Source organism: Protopterus annectens, chromosome 10.part0 (genome assembly GCF_019279795.1).
Source record: "Protopterus annectens isolate FY-2018-M chromosome 10.part0, PAN1.0, whole genome shotgun sequence".
Classification (NCBI taxonomy): Eukaryota; Metazoa; Chordata; order Ceratodontiformes; family Protopteridae; genus Protopterus; species Protopterus annectens.
In genome coordinates, this window is record NC_056744.1 from 827,558,989 (window position 1) to 827,582,050 (window position 23,062).

Here is a 23,062-nt window from a genome sequence, read left to right on the forward strand (position 1 = left end):
CAGACCACGACGTCACAGGTGGTCGGTTTTGTGCTAGGTTTAATAAACAAACTATTAAACGTCTGTTTGATTTCGCCCGACATTACTTTGGTTGGAAATTTAATTATACCATGCCGTCAGAGCAACTGACGACCGGAATGCATAAAAAACGCAAGGATAAGGACAGGCAGCCGAGACCCAAACCAGATTCCGAGGCCTCGGCTGGGCCAGTCGCCAGTCCTCCGGTTTTCAGTGAGGTGCCTATGCAGCCCCTGATGACAGTTGATTTAGAACCTCAGATGACTTCAGATTCCCAAGCGGAGATTACTAGGCCTCCACAGCCTTCATCTTTAGCCCCTTCCGACTCCAGGGCTGAAGGAGATTCTGGTGCAGTTGAATCTCCTTCAGTTGCAGAAGGTGTCTTCAGACCGACTACACTCTCCATTAAATCCTACGCAAAGCTGAAAACTCCTTTAAAAGCAAAAAAGACTGTACAGCAGTCTCCAGTACAAGGCCCCATGCCTAAGAAACAGATGCTTAAGATGGCTGAAGATTTAATTACCCTAGTCAGGGGTTCCCATCCCCCTCCTGATAAAAGGCCAAGACAGGAGGAAGATTATGCTTCCTTTGACCAGGTTTCAATTTCCTCAGATTCTTCTGAGGAACAGGAATACTCTTTTCCCCCCTTATGAAGACTCTGATGCTGAAGAGTCTATTCCCTCAGCATCTCCCCCAGAAGACTACTCTTTTGGGGAAACTTTACATACCATGAGGGAACATTTCCACTGGGAAGGCCAGGATTACTCTGATTCTAAGAAAAGGCTCTGAGAGTTCCATTTACTACCCCAGCACAGACCCCTTGCTATCCCACCCATGTTAGACATTGTGGATGATGTTTATTCAGAATCTAGCCTTAACTCAGACTCTCTACCTCCTTCACCAACCAAACCAGACAGATACTACAGAGGCCCTGACTCGCACAAATTCCTATATAAAAGTCCTGTTGCTGACCCAGAAACCATTTCCCAGGGTCCCAAAGGGGTTAAGGCCTCTATTGCTAAAAATCCTGTACCCTCTGAAAGGGATTCCAGAGCACTAGACAGATGGGGAAAGAAAGTATATACCTCAGCTACTCTAGCTATGAGGGCCTTAAATTGCCAGATGTCCTTCAAGGATGCATCTGCAGTCATAACATATGGGTTGTCCTGCCTCAGGCACCCCTTCGGTCGGCCGGATTCCAAAGTCTGGGTCTGGCCTCGGCTGATGTTGCACTTTCCCCCGACGTCGGAGCGTCTGGGGTATAAAAGCATCAGCAGACGCCATTTTCCTCAGTCTTTCTTGCCGCGTGGTGCCCGAAGCAGAAGCTGTTCGCAAATGCCGGTCGGTCAGATCCAGTGAATTCAGCTACCGAAGACTTCGAAAAAAGCTAAGTACCCCGTTGGGGACTCTTTTCTTGCCTCAGCCGATGTCAGACAAAGTAAATAATTGTTTAACTTGTGGGAAACAAATACCTCATAAGGATTTCCATTCCTACTGCCTTCCTTGCTTAGGCCCAGACCACGACGTATCGGCCTGTTCAGCCTGTGCTTCCTTCAACCGACGAACTCTTAGACGTTGGTCGGAGTTTGCAGAGGAATTTTTTGGGGCCAGTTTTGCTTATAAAATGCCGTTGGAGACTCCGACTTCGCATTTGGTGAAAAAACGGAAGGAAAAGGACCGGCACTCGCGGCCCGCGGTTTCGGCTGAAACCACGGCAAGGCCTACTGCGAGTGTCTCTGTTTCGGCCAAAACCAAGTCCTCGGAGATTCATACTTCCGAATCCATTCTACTGACCACTGAGGCCCGGGAGGCCCCGGCTGAGTCGGCTTCCGAACTTCCTACCGAAACCAGTGTCCAGGAAATGTCCGACACCATACCTGTGGACATTTCTACTCCTGCACGTGGGGCAGCTAGGCCCCCTGCTTCCATGTCCATTAAGGCTTTTTCTAGGGCTAAAGCTGCTAAACTTTCTAAAGCTTTGCCTACCAAAACTACCTCCCAGAGGCCTTCCTCTAGTTCTCAGATCCTCAGCCTTGCAGAGGACCTTATTTCTTTAATTAGAGGTTCACAACCTCACCCAGACAGGGCCTCCCACCCTCCACCGGACAAAAGGCCCAGGACTGACCCCTCTGACCCACACTCTTCAGATGAGTCCACGGATGGATCTGAGTTGTCAGACCACCAGGAGGAGGCTTATTCGCCTTATGAGGATTTAGATGCTGAGGAATTCTATCCCTTCGGCCTCCCCTCCTGAAGAGTTTTCCTTTGGTGAGACTCTACACTCCATGAGAGAGCATTTTCAATGGCAAGGTCAGGATTTCTCTGATTCTAGAAAAAGATTAAGGACCTTTTTGCATTTGCCTCAACATAGGCCCTTAGCTATACCTCCTGTTCTGAATGTAATTGATGATGTGTACAATGATGTCAGTACAGCCCCTGATACTCTTCCTCCGGCCCCTGCCAAACCTGATAGATACTACAGGGTCCCGGATTGTCATTTCCATCTGTATAAAGCCCATTCTGCAGACCCAGAAACTATTTCTCAGGGCCCTAAAGGGGTTGCGGCCGCCACTACCAAAAATCCTCTACCCTCTGAAAGAGAGTCTAGAGCTTTAGAGAGATGGGGAAAGAAGGTATATACTTCTGCAACTCTTTCTGTCAGGGCAATAAATTGTCAATTTCATATGATACAGTACCAAGAGTATTTGTTAGATGAACTGAATAAGAAACTTTCTTATCCTGAACCCCTTGACTGTAAATCCCTTCAAGATTTGGTACACAACTCACAACAGGTTAGTAATCATTTCTTAAAATGTGGCTATGATGCATTGGAGGCTTCATTTAGGTCAGCTATGACTGGGGCAGTTATTCGTAGCCATGCCTGGCTGAAGGAACAATCTTTGCCAGACCATGTTAAAGCTAAGCTCCTGGATGCTCCAATGGAGAAACAAAATTTATTTGGTTCCTCTGCTCAGGAGATCTTAAAAAAGGTTGAAGAAAAGGCAAAATCTGTGCAAACAGTTAAGGATTTCCTGCAAGTACAACCACCGAGATCCAGCAGAAACTGGCCTACTAAGAATTGGTCCTTTCCAGACTCGGACAGAGCCCAGAAGGGCAGGAACAGGCGCCCTAGAGGTAGAGGCCAATCGAAGGGCTCCTACAGAGGCCGTCAGTGGCAGCCTGCCAACCAGAGGAGTAGTGCAACAGCAACAACAACAACTACACCAGGACAGGCTCAATGACTTTACTCTGATTCCGCCTACCAGGGATCAACTGGAAGCACCCTTGGGCGGAAAGCTGGCTTTATTCTCAAAAAACTGGCATTATATTACCAGGGATACATGGATACTGCAAATAATAGACAAAGGATACAGGTTCCACTTCCACACTTTGCCAAAAAGAAACGGAATGCCAAACCTTCCACCAAATCAGAGGGCAGAGGCTTTAAGGCAGATCAACAATTTGCTTCAGATGAAAGCTATAGAAAAGGTACCACGTTCAGAACAAGGCCAAGGATTTTACTCCAGACTATTCCTTGTACCAAGAAAAGAAAATCAATGGAGGCCTATTCTCGACCTGTCCGCACTGAATACTTACCTCATTGTGCCAAAATTCAAGATGCTGACCCTACAGCAACTTCTTCCCATGTTGGGCAAGGAGTCTTGGCTGGTGACTCTAGATCTCAAGGAGGCATACCTGCACGTCCCTATTCGACCAAGTTGCAGAAGACACCTCAGATTTCTTGCAGGATCAGAGCATTATCAATTCTCAGCATTGCCTTTTGGCTTATCTACTGCGCCCAGAGTATTCACGAAATGCCTGGCATCAGTAATTGCACATTGCAGACTACAGGGAATTCAAATCTACCCATACCTGGACGACTGCCTAATACAAGCGGACAACAAGGGAAATTTGATAAAGGACTTGGCCTATGTCATCCACCTGCTACAGGCCTTGGGATACACAGTCAACATCCAAAAGTCAAGACTAGTGCCATCCCAAAGGATAACCTTTTTGGGTGCAGATCTGGACACAACCACCCAAATGGCCTTTCTCACAGAAGAAAAGCAAAAACAACTTCCAGATTACTTCATGATTCTGACAAGACAAACTCAGCTTACTGCAAGGAAAATCCTGCAGGCCCTGGGTTACATGGCATCCTGCATAATTCTGATGCCACACGCCAGGCTGCATATGAGAAAATTACAATGGTACCTAAGGAGTGTATGTTCTCAACACAGTCACAGTTTAGAAACCTTGATCCCAATCATTCCATGCCTTCAAAAGGAATTTCTGTGGTGGGCTCAGGCCTGCCAGTCCAACAGAGGGTTGCCTTTCAACAAACCAAAAACAAGGCAGACCATCACCACGGACGCTTCAGACCGAGGATGGGGAGCACACATGGAGGACAAATGTATCCAAGGCCTATGGCCTCAAGGACAGCTAAGCATGCACATAAACCAAAAGGAAATGCTGGCAGTGATGCATGCAATCGAGGATTTCAAACCCTTCCTCCAGCAAGGCCACCTTTTAATAAGGACAGACAACACCACGGTCATGTGGTACATAAACAAGCAGGGAGGCACACACTCTTACCCTCTATGCCGGCTGGCTATGAATCTATGGGAACTATGCCTGAAACTCAATATCCAACTACAGTCCCAATTTGTGCCAGGAAAAGAGAATACACTGGCAGACAGCTTAAGCAGAACTACCATGGATGCACACGAATGGATGCTGCACCCAGACATCTTCCAACTCATAGCAAAGGCATGGGGAATGCCGGAGATAGATCTGTTCGCCTCCCCACTCAACCATCAACTGAAGACATTCTGCTCAAGGACATACCACCCACAAGCTTGGAGGGTGGACTCTCTCTCTTTCAGCTGGAAAGCCCTAAAAGTATATGCCTTCCCACCTCTCCCATTAATGTAGAAGGTTCTACTTAAGATCAGGGAGGAGCAGCCAAGAGTGATACTGATAGCTCCAGACTGGCCAAGACAACACTGGTATCCATTATTGAGAAGCATGTCTCAGGCAAAACCATGGCCTCTCCCCCTATGGCCTCTTCTTCTGACGCAGAACAATTTCAAGACCATGCATCCCAACTTGAAAACATTACAGCTAACTGCCTGGAAAATTCCTTAAATCCCAATCAAACTTTTTTCACAGAGGGTGAAGGACATTATCTTGGAAGCTCGCAGGCCTTCCACAAGGAAGACATACTCAGCTAAATGGAAGAGATTTCTCATTTGGAGCACATCAAAAGGCTCAGATGTGACAGTGGCGAAGATGACACATATCCTGGAATACTTAGCAGAATTGTTCCACAATGGCCTGTCCTATTCTTCCATTAAGATTCATGCCTCAGCAATTTCAGCAGAATACAATGTGGATCCACCTATCTTCTCACACCCTCTCCTCAGACAATTTCTGAGAGGGATCAAAAATATTAAACCTCCAAGAAGACCACCTCTACCTGCTTGGGATCTCAACTTTGTGCTGGAGAAACTGACACTTCCTCCTTTTGAAACAGCAGCATCAGCGGATCTACAGTTTCTGTCTTGGAAAACTGCATTCCTTCTGGCAATAACTTCAGCAAGAAGAGTATCTGAGTTAACAAGCATTAATGGCAGTACAGCCATTTCTTATTTTCCATCAGGACAGAGTTTCACTAAGAACCAATCCTACTTTTATGCCAAAGGTGGTATCTAGGGTATCCTTGAACCAAGCTATTCACTTGCCTACGTTCTTCCCAAATCCACAAAATAGAGGGGGAAAACTGTTGCAAACCCTGGATATACACAGACAACTACGCTACTACTTGGACAGAAATAAAACTAGCAGAAAAACTGACCAACTATTTGTAGCATATGCTACTGGGGTGCAAGGAAAAGCAATTTCCAAACAGACAATTTCAAAATGGATAGGAAATTGCATTCGATTTTGCTACTCCTTTCATGGAAAGACAGTTCCTGAAAACATCAGGCCTCATTCCACAAGGGCTACGGCCACCACTACAGCCTTCCTACGAGGGGTGGCTACCAAGGACATTTTAGAAGCTGCTACTTGGAGCTCCGTGCATACATTTGCCAAGCATTACAATCTACCTTTATACTCCAGATCCAGAGCAGGTTTTGCTACTGCAGTCCTGCAGGGGATCTTAACTACACCATCCTTTTCTTAGTACCTCCTCCCCCAGATTGTCTATGGTATTCTACCCATATGTTATGACTGCAGATGCATCCTTGAAGGACATAGTACAGTTTTGTACCTACCATAAATGTAGATGTCCGATAGGTATGCATCTGCAGTCAGGTTTACCCTCCCTCCTACCCCTCTGTGGTATTCCTAGGGTACTTACCCCTCTTTTAGCTAGCTGGGGGAATCTAATATGGTGTATTTATTTGTTTATATTTGTATATATTTATATAATTTTGCAAATGTTTGGAACTTTTCTGCATTTACCCAAATTTAGCCTTCCTAGAGGGCACCTGGCATCTGGGGCAAGAAAAACTGAGGAAAATGGCGTCGGCTGATGCTTTTATACCCCAGACGCTCTGACGTCGGGGAAAGTGCGACATCAGCCGAGGCCAGACCCAGACTTTGGAATCCGGATGACCGAAGGGCTGCCTGAGGCAGGACAACCAATATGTTATGACTGCAGATGCATACCTATCGGACATCTACATTTATGGTAGGTACAAAACTGTACTTTTCACATGCTGAAATATCAGCAATACCTGATGTCTCAATTAAAACAAAAAATGATCACACATTCAGAGCAGCCTTATTTCAAGGAAATGCAAGATTTGTTGCATGCAACTGAACAAGTGGGAAAACATACTTTGCAATGTGGATTTGTTTCATTGGAGGCTTCCTGTAGAGCAGCAGTGACAGGGTCTGTCATACGTAGGCATGCTTGGTTAAAAGAACAAACTCTACCTGATCATGTTAAAGCAAAGTTATTGGATGCACATTTACAACAGAATGTTTTATTTGGTGTAAAAGCAGAAGAGGTTTTAAAGAAAATGGAGGATAAGGCAAAATCTGTGCAGACGGTCAAGGATTTTTTTACAGGTTCAACCCCCTCATTTCAGCAGAAATTTGCCAACAAAAAACTGCTCCTTTCCAGCTTCTGACAGACCACAGAGCTGCAAATACAGACACCCAAGGGGCAGAGGTCAGACACAAGATCCTTACAAGCCTCGACAATGGGGTACCACAACCCAGAAAGGAGGAGAAGACAAGGTCTCAAGCTATCGGAAGGCAAACACAGTGACTTGCCCCTCAGACTCCCAAGCAAATTCCTCTTGGCAGCTCCCTTGGGAGGAAAATTAGCACTTTTTGCAGGCAACTGGCACATCATCACAAAAGACAAGAGGGTCCTAAGTGTTGTCTCACAAGGATACAGATTCCACTTTCACACTTTACCAAGGATAAAATGAATGCCAAACCTGCCACCAAATCAATGGGCAGAGGCTCAAAAACAAATTACAGCTCTCATGGACATGAGAGCCATTCAACAGGTACCTACACAGGAGCAAGGATAAGGATTTTACTCGACTCTTTCTAGTCCCCAGAAGGGACAAAGCCTGGAGGACCCATTCTGGACCTCTCAATTCTAAACACTTATCTGCAAGTACCCAAATTCAAGATGCTAACACTACAGCAACTTCTTCCCATGCTGGGCAAGAAGGCTTGGCTAGTAACGCTGGATCTCAAGGAGGCATACCTGCATGTCCCTATCAGACAAAATTACAGAAGATACCTCCGATTTATTGCAGGTTCAAACCATTATCAATTCTCTGCACTGCCCTTTGGCTTATCTACTTTGCCCAGGGTCTTCACAAAATGCCTGGCACCAGTAATTGCATACTGCAGACAAAGAGGAATTCAAATCTACCCATACCTGGACGACTGCCTTATTCAAGCAGAAAGCAAGAACATTCTTTTAAAACATCTGGCTTTTGTCAAACACCTTCTCAATTGCCTAGGGTAAGAAAAGCGTGTAAAGCACTCAAGGAAACCAAAAAACTCCAACCAGAGTGCAATAGCCAAAAGGAACACTCGATACTTCTTAAAAAACTTTTAATGTCACACAAAGAAGGTACACGTTAACGCGTTTAAATCCACAATACTCTCATGCGTTTTCATCCAAACAAATGGACTTCATCAGGCAACCATTGATATTTCATTTACCTATTATATACTGGCATTCATTAAACTCTAACCAATTAAAATTTGAAAAAACTTTTAAATGTGCAAATCAACCTTGTCCAAGCTTCATGAATATTCATTAGTTAAAACCATTTTATAATACCAGGGTACACAATAAACGAAAAGAAATCAAAACTAGTGCCCTCACAACACATAATATTCCTGGATGCCAGCTTGAATACAACGGCCCAGATGGCTTATCTCACGCCAGACAAGCAACAACAGCTGACTCAATACTTCAAAATAATGGCAACAAAGAACCAACTCCCTGCAAGAAAAATTCTGCAGGCCTTGGGATTCATGGCATCTTGCATACTACTAATACCATTTGCAAAACGGCATATGAGGAAATTACAATGGTACCTGAAAAGCGTATGGACTCAGCACAGCCACAGCTTGGAAACAATAATACCACTTATTCCCTGCCTTCAACAGGAGTTTCTAGGGTGGGCTCAGGCATGTCACCTCAACAAGGGTCAGCCTTTTATCTTACCCACAGCCAGGCAAACTGTAACAACAGATGCATCGGATTATGCCTGGGGAGCACACATGGCAGGACAGTGCATTCAGGGCAAATGGTCTACAGATCAAAGGCATCTGCATATCAATCAAAAAGAGATGCTAGCTGTACAAAATGCCCTAACAGCTTTCAAGGACCTCCTACATCTAGCACAACTCCTAATAAAGACAGACAACACCACAGTAACGTGGTACATAAACAAGCAAGGGGGCACACACTCCTACCCCCTATGCAGGCAAGCAATGACCTTGTGGAACACAGCACTGACCTACCAAGTTCACCTACAAGCACAATTCCTGCCAGGAAAGAAAAAACACATTGGCAGACGATCTAAGCAGAAACATGATGGATCCTCACGAGTGGAAACTAGATCCACAAGTATTCGCGATGATAACTCAAAAATGGGGGCACCCAGACATAGATCTGTTTGCCAACCCCCAAAGCTACCAACTTCGGAAATTTTGCACAAGGACATATCACCCACTAGCTTGGAAAGTGGACACCCTCTCATTCAGTTGGAAAACATCAACAGTGTATGCCTTTCCTCCACTGCCTCTTCTAGCAAAGGTGCTGCTGAAAGCCAGATTAGAAAGGCCACAAATGATACTCATTGCTCCAGACTGGCCACGCCAACACTGGTATCCAATACTAAGGGACATGGCTCAAGGCCCACCATGGATTTTGCCTCAAATTCGTCACCTGCTCACTCAGCAAAACAATCGGATTCCACACAGCCAGCTCAAGACTTTAAATCTGGCTGCATGGCAAATTACCTAAGCAACCAGTCAACACTTCTCTCTAAAGCTGTTATGGATGTCATTCTGGAGGCCAGGAGGCCCAGCACCAGGAAAACCTATTCAGACAAATGGAAAAGATTTTGCGTCTGGAACCAGGCTAAAGGCCAAAATCCCCTTGTTCCAAATATTCCTCAGATTCTACAATATTTAACTGAGATATTGCACAAAGGACTTTCTTTTTCATCTATTAAGATCCACGCCTCAGCGATTTCAGCTCACTACAACACTGATCCTCCTATATTTTCACATCCACTACTAAGACAGTACCTCAGAGGGGCTAAGAACATAAGACCACCCCGGAGAGCACCAACACCAACTTGGGATCTCAACTTTGTTCTGGAAAAGCTTACACTGCCGCCCTTTGAACCAGCTTTTACAGCTGATTTACAGTTTCTATCATGGAAAACTGCCCTGCTGCTAGCAATAACTTCAGCACGAAGAGTCTCAGAGCTACAGGCCCTAATGGCAGTGGAGCCTTTCATAATTTTTCATCAAGACAGAGTAGTTCTACGAACTAACCCTTCCTTTATGCCAGAGGTGGTATCCAGTGTGGCTCTAAACCAAACCATTAATTTGCCCACCTTTTTCCCAAACCCCCAGAACAAAGGAGAAAGGCTCCTACACTCTTTGGACATTCACAGGCAGTTACGTTACTACTTGGATAAAACTAAGGCTTTCAGAAAATCTGACCAGCTCTTTGTATCCTATGCTGCAGGATCACAAGGAAAAGATATCTCAAAACAGACCATTTCAAAATGGATAGGACATTGTATCCTTTTCTGTTACACACATCATGGGAAACCTGTACCTGCTACCATTAGGTCCCGTTCTACCAGGGCTACAGCTACATCAACAGCCTTTCTCAGAGGGGAACTAACCAAGGATATTTTGGAGGCTGCAACTTGGAGTTCAGTGCACACCTTCACCAAGCACCATCACTTACCTCTATACTCTAAAACCAGAGCTGGCTTTGCCACTGCAGTTCTGCAGGGCCTACTAGCTTCTCCAAACCCTGTTTAGTTCCACCGCCCATCCTTAGCTTTGGGATTCAACCCAAATGTGATGACTGCAGCAGTGTAACACGATGAACATAGTACAGTTTTGTACCTACCATAAATGTAGATGTTCGAGTGTTCACACTGCTGCAGTCCAGGTTACCCTCCCTCCATTCCCTCTGACCTAGCTGAACTTTTCTATACCTTTCTATCTTGTACAACCTTTGTGGTGTGTTTGCTTGTAACTGAAGGTATTCCTTTCATTTCCTTTACATGTTTAATTAACAATATGTATTGCCTACCTACTTGGGGACACCTGACATCTGGGGCAAGAAAAACTGAAGAAAATGGCGTCGGATGCCTCTTATATACCCCTGGTGCACTGACATCAGGGAAGAAGCAACAGCAACCGACGCCGGACCAAGACTTTGGAACTCTGGCCGACTGCGGGGACCTCCTGACGGCAGGATAACCCAAGTCTGATGACTGCAGCAGTGTGAACACTTGAACATCTATATTTATGGTAGGTACAAAACTGTACTTTTCCTTTATCCCAGGAGTTTGGACTTGGCTGTTTATAAGCAAACCATCTCCTCCTGGATTTCTAAAGCCATTTCCTTTTGTTATTATTTTCATGGCAAATGTCTTTCCTCATCTGTAAAGGCCCATTCTAATAGGGGAGTTGACTCTTCTGGTGCCTTTAACTGTCTGTATATCAAGCCTATCCTCGATGCTGCTACTTGGTTCTGTCTTCATACGGTCACTAAACATTATAAGTTGGATGTTGTTTTTAGGGCCAGAGCAGGTTTTGCCAGGGCTATCCTGCCTAGGTTTGTGGGTTTTTTTTTTTGCCTTCCTCCTCCCAGGCTTCCTCTTGAGCTCTTGTACTCTCCCTTAGGTGAAGTGTACTGCAACAGTGGTGTAGAAGAACATAGTACAGTTGTGTAAAATTTTATCATAGTAGTAGCTGTCCCTCCTCTTCACTGTTGCAGTATTCAGTCCCTCCCTCCTCTGTCCTGTTTATTGCCTTGTGTTCTAGTTATCCTCTTGGCCAGTGGGCCAGTCTTCCTTTTTTTCCTTCTGGATGCATGTCTTCCTGTTTTCTTCCTTGGGTTATTCTGTTCCTCTTGGGGCTTTTTCAGTTTTGAGTATTTGTGTCCATACATCATCTTTTTTATGCCGTACTCTGTGCTCAGGGACCCATACGTATGATGCAGGGCACCTACAAGAGCTGAAGGCTCTGTTGTACTTGCCGGACTTTGGGCTATCACTGGCAGGAGCTCCCTTAGATGTAGAATACTATAACAGTGAAGTGAAGGACATCTACTCTTAAGGTAAGATTTTACACAAATTTACAATTTAGGACTTGATTTTTTTTCATACAAAGAATGTGTTGAGAACATTCCAGTTATGGCAAGTGTTTAGACAGTTGCATACCAAATGGGGCTTTATATACAGTGATCAGCTTAATGAGTGCTGAGTGCAGTGAAACATTTACATCCCTGAATCTGGACTCCGTACCTTTAGATGTAATCCATGCAACAATAAAGGACTTCTTTACGACAGTGGATACGTAGTGATCAAAGGACAGTTCATTGTTGATATAGGTTCCCAGATCCCTTAATGTAGGTTCAATTTTCAGGGATATTTTGTCAATATTATAGTCCCAAGGGCAGGCATGCTCGTCAAAGGATATGGTTATTGACTTCTTGGTGTTTAGCTTTAGTCCATGGTTTTGACATCAGCTGTTTGTTTGGGGCAGGCACTCGTGAAGGATCTTGGTGTCCACTGGGGAATTTATGATGGCTTCAAGTTTGCAGTCTCTTCCCACCTATCCTTAGCTGCATTAACATAATCCTTCTTAATCCATATACCCAAGTTCTTCATTTTATCATGTCCCCGTAAATATGGGTATTGTTGAATCAATTCATGTTTGGGTCCATAGTTTACCACTGTAGCATTTTTTTGTCTTCATTTTTCTTTTATTCTGAAAAGACTTGAAACTGTGTTACACAACGCTGAAATGTTCTTTTCTGGATTTATCAAGTACAAAATAATGCCATCTGCAGATAAAGCTGATCTTTCCTGATTACTATACCAGTTGTATTGTTGAATTTGTAAGTCCATCCCCTTAATTTCTTTAATCCTAGTTCTAAGTATAAATCAAAGAAGAAAGGTGAAAGAGGACACCCCTGCTTGGTTCAGCTATTGAAACACAGTCTGTCATAGAGAAACAGTCCCACTTTAATTCTTGCTTATTCCCCTTCATTTATCATCATTATTAACCCTGTTTTTCTACCAGAGAATGCAGGTGCTACCACTGCCCTACTCATAAAATCTCAGCTGACTCCATCTAATGTTTTCTCCTCTTCAAGACCCACCTACAGTGGGGGTACTTTCTTAAACTGTGTTTTGCTGTGGGTCATCATCATTCTAGTAATATTGTTAGATGCTTGCCTGCCTCCCCCTCCACAAACCCATACTGAGCCATACATATCACTTTTGGCAACACCTTTGCCATTCTCTTCCCCTGTATAGACTGAAGCATGTTTCATGGTTTAAAATTGAAATGCGTCTGACATGAAAATGTCTTCCTCTTGACTGGAAGATCAAACCCCAGTCACATATTTAAAGGTTTATAATGCACACATCCTCTGCATTCTTAAAGAAGTTAAGAAATCTTATTTGGGCATGTGCAAAGAATTCTTTACATGGTACACAACAAAACAAAATTCCACCTAAGAGCACTCCAGTCCAGCATGTCTAGCTAATTAAGTTTTATTATTAACACTAGATTGGGTTACACTGCAATCAGACCATCTGTTTGCTGTATCAAATTGTTTTTGTATGACCTTCTCTGGTTTCTCTCCCTTTAGATAGTTCTTCCTAGAGGAGGTTCGTCTTATGCTACATAGGAAGCTGATTGCACTTTCTTGGGATCTTAGTTTTGTCTTGAAGAAACTATCACTAATGCCTTTTAAGCCAACAGATGATTGTGACAAAATATCTTCCTTGGAAAACCATTTACTTCATAACTATGACTTCTTCTGGAAGGCTGTCTTAACTTGGAGCTCTGATGGCTTCTAAACCATTTACTTCCACTAGGATAGAGCGGCTATCAGAATAAATCCTTTAAGTCCTTTCTTCTTTGCCCAGATATGTATCTCTGATATTTTTGAATCACTCCATTTAGCTTTCTCTTCTTTCTATAAAAAACCCCTCTAAATATAGGGGAAGACTGCTTCATTCCTTGGATGTGCACAGTATTTGGCCAAGATTAAGGGATGGACGAAAAATAAATGATCAACATTTCCTTGTCTATTACGGAGACTACTTAGCCCAGTATGAGTTATTTGACCAAACCTTATCACTATGTTTAGTTAACTGCATTGTATTAATTTATGAATACCATGGAAGTTTTCCCAACTATAAAGTGAACATTCTGCCAGTACAGCAGTTACTTCTGCTACATTTTTGCAGAAATGCTTCTGCACAAGGGATATGTGATATGGCTTAACAAAACACACCCCTTCCAAACATTATAAGCTGAATGCATACTCCAGAAGTTGGACAGGCTTTGTCAGTTTACTTTTGCTTGATCTTTTAGTCTCCTCCCTTTAAGACTGACTTCATAGCGATTGCTCCTTTAAGTCATTCTGTGTGTATAAATACCGCTGCAGCACTGATGTCTGTGAAGAAACTAGTGCATTTGTAACTTTACCAAAGCAGCTAGTTTTAAGAGTCCAGGGATCACTGCTACAGTACTGTGCCCCCCCCCCCCCCAAAAAAAAAAAAAAACATACACAGTCCCACAGGAGCACACAGGTGCTTCAGGTTTCTTGTGAAGGGGTGGTTTTTCTTGCTTTTTCTCTTCTGTCATTTTGTTCTTACTAAAACTGTTAGTCAGAGACTTGCACATGACCCAGAATGTCCACTTTGACCCCCCCCCTCCCCAGCACGACAGTGGGTTTTTCTACAAAGAACTGTAAACGGTTCAGGTTGTTTTACCATTTTGTTACTGATGTTTACTTGTGGCTGTTTTCCTGTTTGTGAATGCTGTTGTAGTAATGATCTTGGCCTCTAAATTCTGCTGCAGTGATCACTGCAGTACTGTCTTTGAGAAGTGGTTACTGTAACAATGAAGCCTTCCACCCTCCTTTGCCTTGTTTTTGACTAGTACATAGTATTCAGTTATGCTTTATAGATGAAGCACTTTTTACTTTTATTAAACCTGACTTGTACCTAGTACTGACCTTTAGGATTAGACATTTACCCACCACAGGTACACTTTCCTGCTGGACTTCCAGGCTCAAGTAATTGAGAAGAGCAAAGAATATTATGCCATACATTACACACACACAGACACAGACACCTATATCATATTTGCTGTGTGTGTGTGTACATATGTACATGAGGGTTGTGGCTGAAGTGAGCAGAGTTTGATTAGTAGGTTGGATGCGGCTGGTGGTGGTGGGGCATATACACATTGTGGTATGTGAGGGTGGTTTGGAGCTGGATGCATACATCCATAGTCCGTCAGAGGAGGGATGACATCATTGTACCCATCCTTGTGGCAGACATTTGTCTGACCAAGCCACTGCTTTGGGATAATTTTCATTAGAAAGTATAGAGGAGCATGTGTGTCCAGGAAGAAGGTGTTGTGGGTACCCTTGGTGACATGAGTAAATTGTCCTCCCTACCATGTTGAGTCATGTAAATACCCTCACTGCTGGGATGCTAGCAACAACACAAGCAACGCTGTTTGGTGTCTGTTATGACGCTCCTTGACGGTTCTTGCTTACATGCTACGTTGGGGAATGAATGCACATGTAGTCTAATTGAGGGAGGTTTATTGGTCAGCAGGTAATAGAAAACTCCCCTGGGGAAAAGTATGCATGTCAGCACCTTCATAGTCACTCAGTGAAAATAGCCAGTAGTTTGAAAAATGTAACCATGTCACATTAAAGCAAGGCTGGCAAACACAAATTTTATGATTTGCCATTATCATGATGACATTTCTACCTTGTATGACTATTTTTCTTGCTTATTGAATCAGTGCTAGTAAGTTGCATGATACAGATGTGATTTTGCTTACGTTCATATCAACATTATTTATTGTTAAAAATTAGTTTATGGAGCACTGATAAAGTTTCAGGTGTTAAGAATATTGTATATTAATTTGCATACTTTGCAGATTGCCCAATGACTCCTGATACACCAAGTAGTGAAGCCCGGACTTCAGCCAACAGCAACAGATTAATGGCTTTGAAAAAGCAACTTGATATAGAACTGAAGGTGAAACAGGGAGCAGAAAATATGATTCACATGTATTCTAATGGATCTGCAAAGGTAGGCAGAATTGATATCTGTGCTTGAACTCTGTTGCTAGCTTAATTATAAAATGAGCTGCCCTTTGAGATGTTTTGAGTTGGGTTCTCAATTTTTAGTCTGGAATTCTAGGCCAGGGCTAATTTTACTGCCTATCATGTTTAAGAAGGTCAGTATCTATGCATCTTGAACTTGGATATTTTGGTATTCACCAGGGTACTATATTTTCTTGCCCATACTTCTGGAAGATGAAGAGCTTTCAGCCACTTGGGCAGATCTTTCAGTGCTCATAGTAGCAAAGCCATGCTAGTCTCAACATGGTAGTAAAGTTGAGGTGTCTTATGAGAGTGTGCAGTTCAGGATGAGCAACAGCTTTGTTTTTTCTGTCTTTTGTCAAAAAAAAAAAATGAAATTGGACTGGATTCGTTCTTTGTTCAGTTGTGAAACACAGTTATGCTGTGTATTTGTTTAATTACATTCTGCATTGTTCTAGCAGAAGTCTTTTAAATGTTTTTGTCAAAATATGTAATGAAATGCATAATTGGGAAGGTAAACTCTCAAACATTTGCCTCCATATACATACATACAAACATTTCAAACACAGGCATCAATGCCCTTGTAGCCTGCAAATATAGCAAAACAGTTGATGTTCATCGTGTTACACTGCTGCAGTCATTACACTTGGGTTATCCTGCCGTCAGGCAATCCCGCAGTCAGCCAGAGTTCCAAAGTCTTGGTCCGGCGTCGGTTGCTGTCGCTTTTTCACTGACGTCAGTGCGCCAGGGGTATATAAGATGCTTCCGAAGCCATTTTCTTCAGTCTTTCTTGTCGCGCGGTGCCCGAAGCAGAAGCAGTTGGCAAGTGCCGGTCGGCCGACTCCTGAGATTTTCGAAGTCGAATTTCAGCTCTGAAGTCTTCAATAAAGCTAAGGACCCCGTTGGGGAAACTATTTTCTTGCCTCAGACCAATGTCAGAAAAAGTTAATAATTGTATTTCTTGTGGGAAGCAAATACCTCATAAGGACTTCCACTCTTACTGTATTCCATGCCTAGGCCCTGATCACAACGTCACTAGTTGTCGGTTTTGTGCTAGATTTAACAAACTCACTATAAAAAGACTTTTTGATTTCGCTTTGCACTACTTTGGCCGAGGGTTCAATTATACTATGCCGTCGGATCAACCGATGACCGCAATACCGAAAAAATGCAAAGACAAGGATAATAAAGACAGGCATCCGAGGTCCAAAACCGACGACAAAACCTCTTCTAGGCCAGTCGCCAGTTCTCAGTGAGGCTTTTTCACAGCCCCTGACATCTGCTAACTCAGAGCCACAGTCCGCCTCTGACTCCCACGTAGAGACAGCTAGGCCTCTGGAAACTCAAGGTATTGGGCCTACGGAAACTAATCCCTCAGATGTGTCCGGAGCCACTGAGCAGGCATCGGCTTCTGAGGGTGTTTTCAGACCTTCACAACTTACCATTAAAGCAACAGCCAAGACAAAAGTACTATTAAAGACAAAATAACAAGTACAGCATTCTCTTGGACATTCCTCCATGCCTAAGAAACAGATGCTTAAAATGGCCGAAGACCTCATTACTCTAATCAAGGGGTTCCCATCCCCCTCCTGAGAAAAGGCCTAGGCAGGATACAGACTATGATTCCTCTGATCAGGTTTCCATTTCCTCTGATTCCTCTTCAGACCAGGGATACTCTCTACACCCCCCCCCCCCCAATGAGGACTCTGATGCTGAAAAATCTATCCCTTCAGCCTCTCCTCCTGAGGATTATTCTTTTGGGGAAACTTTACATACCATGAGGGAGGATTTCCATTGGGAAAGCCAGGATTACTCAGAATCCAAGAAAAGGCTCAGGGATTTCCTTTTATTGCCTCAGCACAAGCCCCTGGCTATTCCGCCTGTGCTAGATATTGTGGATGATGTGTTGTCTGAATCCAGCTTATCTCCTGATTCTTTGTCCCCTGCACCAGCCAAACCAGATAGGTATTATAGAGTCCCTGACTCTCTCAAGTTTCTTTATAAAAACTCTTGTGCTGATCCAGAAACTATTTCCCAGGGTCCAAAAGGGGTTAAGGCTTCCATTGCAAACAATCCAGTACCCTCTGACAGAGATTCCAGAGCTTTGGATAGATGGGGGAAGAAAGTATACACTTCTGCAACTTTAGCAGTAAGGGCTTTAAATTGCCAGTTTCACTTGCTTAAGTACCAACAATGTTTAATGGCTCAGTTAAAACAGAAAATGCTTGCAAGCTCAGACGCTCCTGATTGCAAAGAAATGCAGGATTTATTGCATGCAGTTGAACAGGTGGGAAAGCATACTCTGCAATGTGGTTTTGATTCTTTAGAGGCTTCTTGTAGAGTCGCAGTTACAGGTTCTGTGATTCGAAGACATGCTTGGTTAAAAGAACAGAGTTTACCTGATCATGTTAAGGCAAAATTATTGGATGCTCCTTTACAGCATGATACCTTGTTTGGTGTTAAGGCAGAAGAGGTGTTAAAGAAAATGGAGGATAAAGCTAAATCTATGCAAACAGTCAAGGATTTCTTACAGGTACAGCCACCTCGATTTAGCAGAAATTGGCCAACAAAGAATTGTCCTTTCCAGTGTCAGACAGGCCACAGAGAGGCAGATACAGACACCCAAGAGGCAGATCTCAACCCCAAGGTTCAAACAGACAACGACAGTGGGGCACCTCAACCCCAAAAGGAGGTGAGGACAAGTCTCAGCCTTACAGGAAACAGTCACGATGACTTTCCCCTTCGTACGCCAAGCGCTTCCCTTTTGGAAGCCCCCTTAGGGGGAAAACTAGCACTTTTTTCTCAAAACTGGCAAACAATCACCCAAGACAAATGGGTTCTGAATATTGTATCTCAAGGTTACAGGTTCCACTTTCATACTTTACCAAGGCTAAAAGGAATGCCAGACCTGCCACAAAATCAATGGGCAGAGGCACAAAAACAAATTTCAGCCCACATGGTCATGAGAGCTATTCAAAAAGTACCACAACAGGAACAAGGACAAGGATTTTACTCAAGACTCTTCCTGGTCCCCAGAAAGGACAAGGCCTGGAGGCCCATACTAGACCTTTCAAGTCTAAATACTTAACTGGATATTCCGAAATTCAAAATGTTGACATTACAGCAGCTTCTACCCATGCTGGGCAAAAAGGCTTGGCTTGTTCCTCTGGACCTCAAAGAGGCATACCTGCATGTCCCTATCAGACAAAATTGCAGAAGATACCTCAGATTCAAAGCTGGTACAATGCACTACCAATTCTCTGCACTGCCCTTTGGCTTATCTACTGCGCCCAGGGTCTTCACAAAGTGCCTGGCACCAGTAATTGCATTTTGCAGGCAAAAAGGAATACAAATATATCCATACCTGGATGACTGCCTCATTCAAGCAGAGACAAAGGACACTCTTCTACAGCATCTGGCGTTTGTAAAAAGGTTGCTAATTTCTCTAGGGTACACAGTAAACGAAAACAAGTCAAAACTAGTGCCCTCACAACAGATTATATTCCTGGGTGTCAGCTTAAATACAATGGCCCAGATGGCTTACCTCACACCAGACAAACAAGTTCAACTAACTCAATATTTTCAATTACTGGCAAAAAAGTCCCATCTCCCTGCAAAAAAATTCTGCAGGCCCTGGGATTCATGGCATCCTGCATACTACTAATACCATATGCCAGACTGCATATGAGGAAATTACAGTGGTACCTAAAAAGTGTTTGGACTCAACACTCTCACAGTTTAGAAGCAGTAATACCAATGATTCCCTGCCTACAACAGGAGTTTCGATGGTGGGCACAGGCATGTCACCTAAACAAGGGTCAGCCTTTCACCCTACCCACAGCCAGGCAGACTCTAACAACAGATGCTTCGGACTACGCCTGGGGAGCACACATGGCAGGAAAATGCATTCAGGGCAAGTGGACCACAGATCAGATGCATCTTCACATCAATCAAAAAGAGATGTTGGCTGTTCAAAATGCCCTAACAGCTTTCAAGGACCTTCTGCATCCAGGACAACTATTATTAAAGACAGACAACACCACAGTAATGTGGTACATAAACAAGCAAGGGGGCACTCATTCTTATCCCCTATGCAGACAAGCCATGACCTTGTGGAACACAGCTCTAACGTATCAAGTTCACCTGCAAGCACAATTCCTGTCAGGAAAGAAAAGTACTCTGGCAGACGATCTAAGCAGAAATATCATGGACCCTCACGAATGGAAATTGAATCTGCAAATCTTCAGCATTGTAACGCAAAAATGGGGATGCCCAGACATAGTTCTTTTTGCCTCCCCACTGAATTGCCAACTACAGAAATTCTGCACAAGGACTTAGCACAAGCAAGCATGGAAAGTGGATGCTCTTTTGTTCAGGTGGAAAAACCTAAAAGTTTATGCCTTCCCGCCACTGCCTCCTCTTTCAAAGGTACTCCTAAAAGCCAGGCAAGAAAAAACTCAGATGATCCTGATTGCTCCAGACTGGCCACGCCAGCACTGGTACCCTATCTTAAGGAACTTAGCTCAAGGCCCACCTTGGATTTTGCCTCAAATTCCACACCTTCTGACTCAGCAAAACAATCAGATCCTGCACGGCCAGCTCAAAACTCTAAACCTGGCTGCATGGCAGACTCATTAGTCAAACAGGCAACACCTCTCTGTAAAGCTGTTAGGGATGTCATTTTGGAGGCCAGGAGGCCTAGCACCAGGAAAGCTTACTCAAAAATGGAAGAGATTCTGCGCCTCAAACTAGACTCAAAGCCTTGATGCTCTTGTTCCAAACATTCCTCAGATTTTACAATACTTAACTGAGATGTTGGACAGAGGCCTATCCTTCTCCTCAATTAAGATCCACGCCTCTGCCATTTCAGCACATTACAACACGGATCCTCCTTTATTCTCTCATCCCTTGCTAAAGCAGTACCTCCGAGGGGCTAAAAACATAAGACTGCCCCGGAGAGCACCAACACCAACTTGGGACCTTTTTTTTTTGGAAAAACTGACCTTGCCACCTTTTGAGGCAGCCAATACAGCCGATCTAAAATTTTTATTATGGAAAACAGCTCTGCTCCTGGCAGTAACTTCAGCACGAAGAGTCTCAGAGCTACAGGCATTAATGGCAGTGGAACAGTTTATAATTTTTCATCAGGACAGGGTTTCTTTAAGGACAAAAACCGTACCTTTATGCCAAAGGTGGTATCTAGTGTGGCTCTTAACCAAACCATCCATTTGCCAACTTTTTATCCAAATCCCCAGAAAAAAGGGGAGAAACTTATGCATTCTTTGGACATAACACAGGCAGCTACGCTTCTACTTGGACAAAACAAAAGCTTTCAGGAAAACTGAGTAACTGTTTGTAGCATATGCTGCAGGATCACAGGGCAAGGCTATCTCAAAGCAGACTATATCCAAATGGATAGGACACTGTATTCGTTACTGCTACACACAGCATAGAAAATCAGTCCCAAATAACGTTAGGCCACATTCCACCAGGGCAACAGCCACTTCAACAGCCTTTCTCAGAGGAGTACCTACCAAGGAAATTTTGGAGGCTGCAACTTGGAGTTCAGTGCACACCTTTACCAAGCATTACCACCTGCCTCTTTACTCTAAATCCAGATCAGGATTTGCCACTGCAGTTCTGCAGGGCCTCATAGCCAATCCTAACTCTCTATAGACTAGCCACCCAACCTTAGCTTTGGGATTCTACCCAAGTGTAATGACTGCAGCAGTGTAACACGATGAACATAGTACAGATGTCCTTCAAGGATGCATCTGCAGTCCTTACAAATGGGTTGTCCTGGCCTCAGGCAGCCCTTCGGTCGGCCGGATTCCAAAGTCTGGGTCTGGCCTCGGCTGATGTCACTTCACCCGACGTCATAGCTGCAGTTCTGCGGGTATAAAGGCATCAACGCCATTTTCCTCAGTCTTTCTTGCCGTGGTGCTCAAGCAGAAGCTGTTCGCAAGTGCCGGTCGGTCAGAACCAGAGATTACTACTACCAAGACTTCTAAAAGCTAAGTACCCGTTGGGACTCTTTCTTGCCTCAGCCGATGTCAGAAAAAGTGAATAACTGTTTAACTTGTGGGAAACAAATACCTCATAAAGATTTCCACTCTTACTGCCTACCTTGTTTAGGCCCAGACCACGACGTAGCAGCTTGTCTAGCCTGTGCTTCCTTCAACTGACGAACACTTAGACGTCGGTCGGAGTTTGCAGAGGAGTTTTTCGGCTCCACTTTTGCTTATATCATGCTGTCGGAGACTCTGACTTCACATTTAGCTAAAAAGCGTAAAGAAAAGGACCGACACTCGCGGTCCGCGGTTTCGCGGCTAAGCCAACCGCGGCCCTGGTTTCGCTGAAGCCGAGTCCGCGGTTCTTCCTTCGGCCGAAAGCATGCCTCCTTCTACCGAGGCCTCTTCCAGCATGGCTGAATCTGCTACTGAAATTCCACCTGCTCCTACAGTTTCTCAGGATTTATCAGATACTATTCCCTTAGATGTATCTACTCCTGCATGGAGCTGCTAGGCCCCTGCATCCATGTCAATTAAGGCTTTTGCCAGGGCTAAAGCAGCTAAATCTTCAAAGGCGTGCCTGCTAAAGCCCCCTCTCACAGGCCTAGCTCTAGTACTCAAATGCTTAGTCTAGCAGAGGATCTCATTTCTTTGATCAGGGAACCCAGTTCACCCTGACAGGGCCTCCCACCCACCTCCAGACCAGAGGCTTAGAGCAGACGCCCCTGAGCCAGTTTCTTCAGATTATTCCTCTGATGATTCAGAACATACAAATCCTCCAGAAGGCCCTTATTCTCCATATGAGGACTCTGATGCAGAGGATTCCATACCTTCTGCCTCTCCTCCTGAAGAATTTTCTTTTGGGGAAACCTTGCATGCTATGAGGGAACAATTTCAATGGCAGGGCCAGGATTTTTCAGACTCCAGGAAAAGGCTTAGGACCTTTTTACATTTACCACAGCATAGGCCTTTAGCTATTCCACCAGTGCTTACAGTTGTGGATGATGCTTTTACTGATGCTTGTACTGCCCCTGACTCTTTGCCTCTGGCCCCTGCTAAGCCCGACAGATACTACAGGATGTCCTTCAAGGATGCATCTGCAGTCCTTACAAATGGGATTTTGTCGAGGATTTCCCAT

General features: G+C 44.1%; 1 protein-coding gene across 1 annotated transcript in view; it reads left to right on the top strand.

Moving 5' to 3' along the window:
• PKN2 (protein kinase N2) overlaps positions 1-23,062 on the top strand; it is a 2,214,272-nt gene that overhangs the window by 454,794 nt on the left and 1,736,416 nt on the right. The window contains exon 3 of the mRNA XM_044085632.1: positions 15,745-15,899. Coding sequence (XP_043941567.1) covers positions 15,745-15,899 — 155 coding nt within the window. The remainder of the gene's footprint in view (positions 1-15,744; positions 15,900-23,062) is intronic.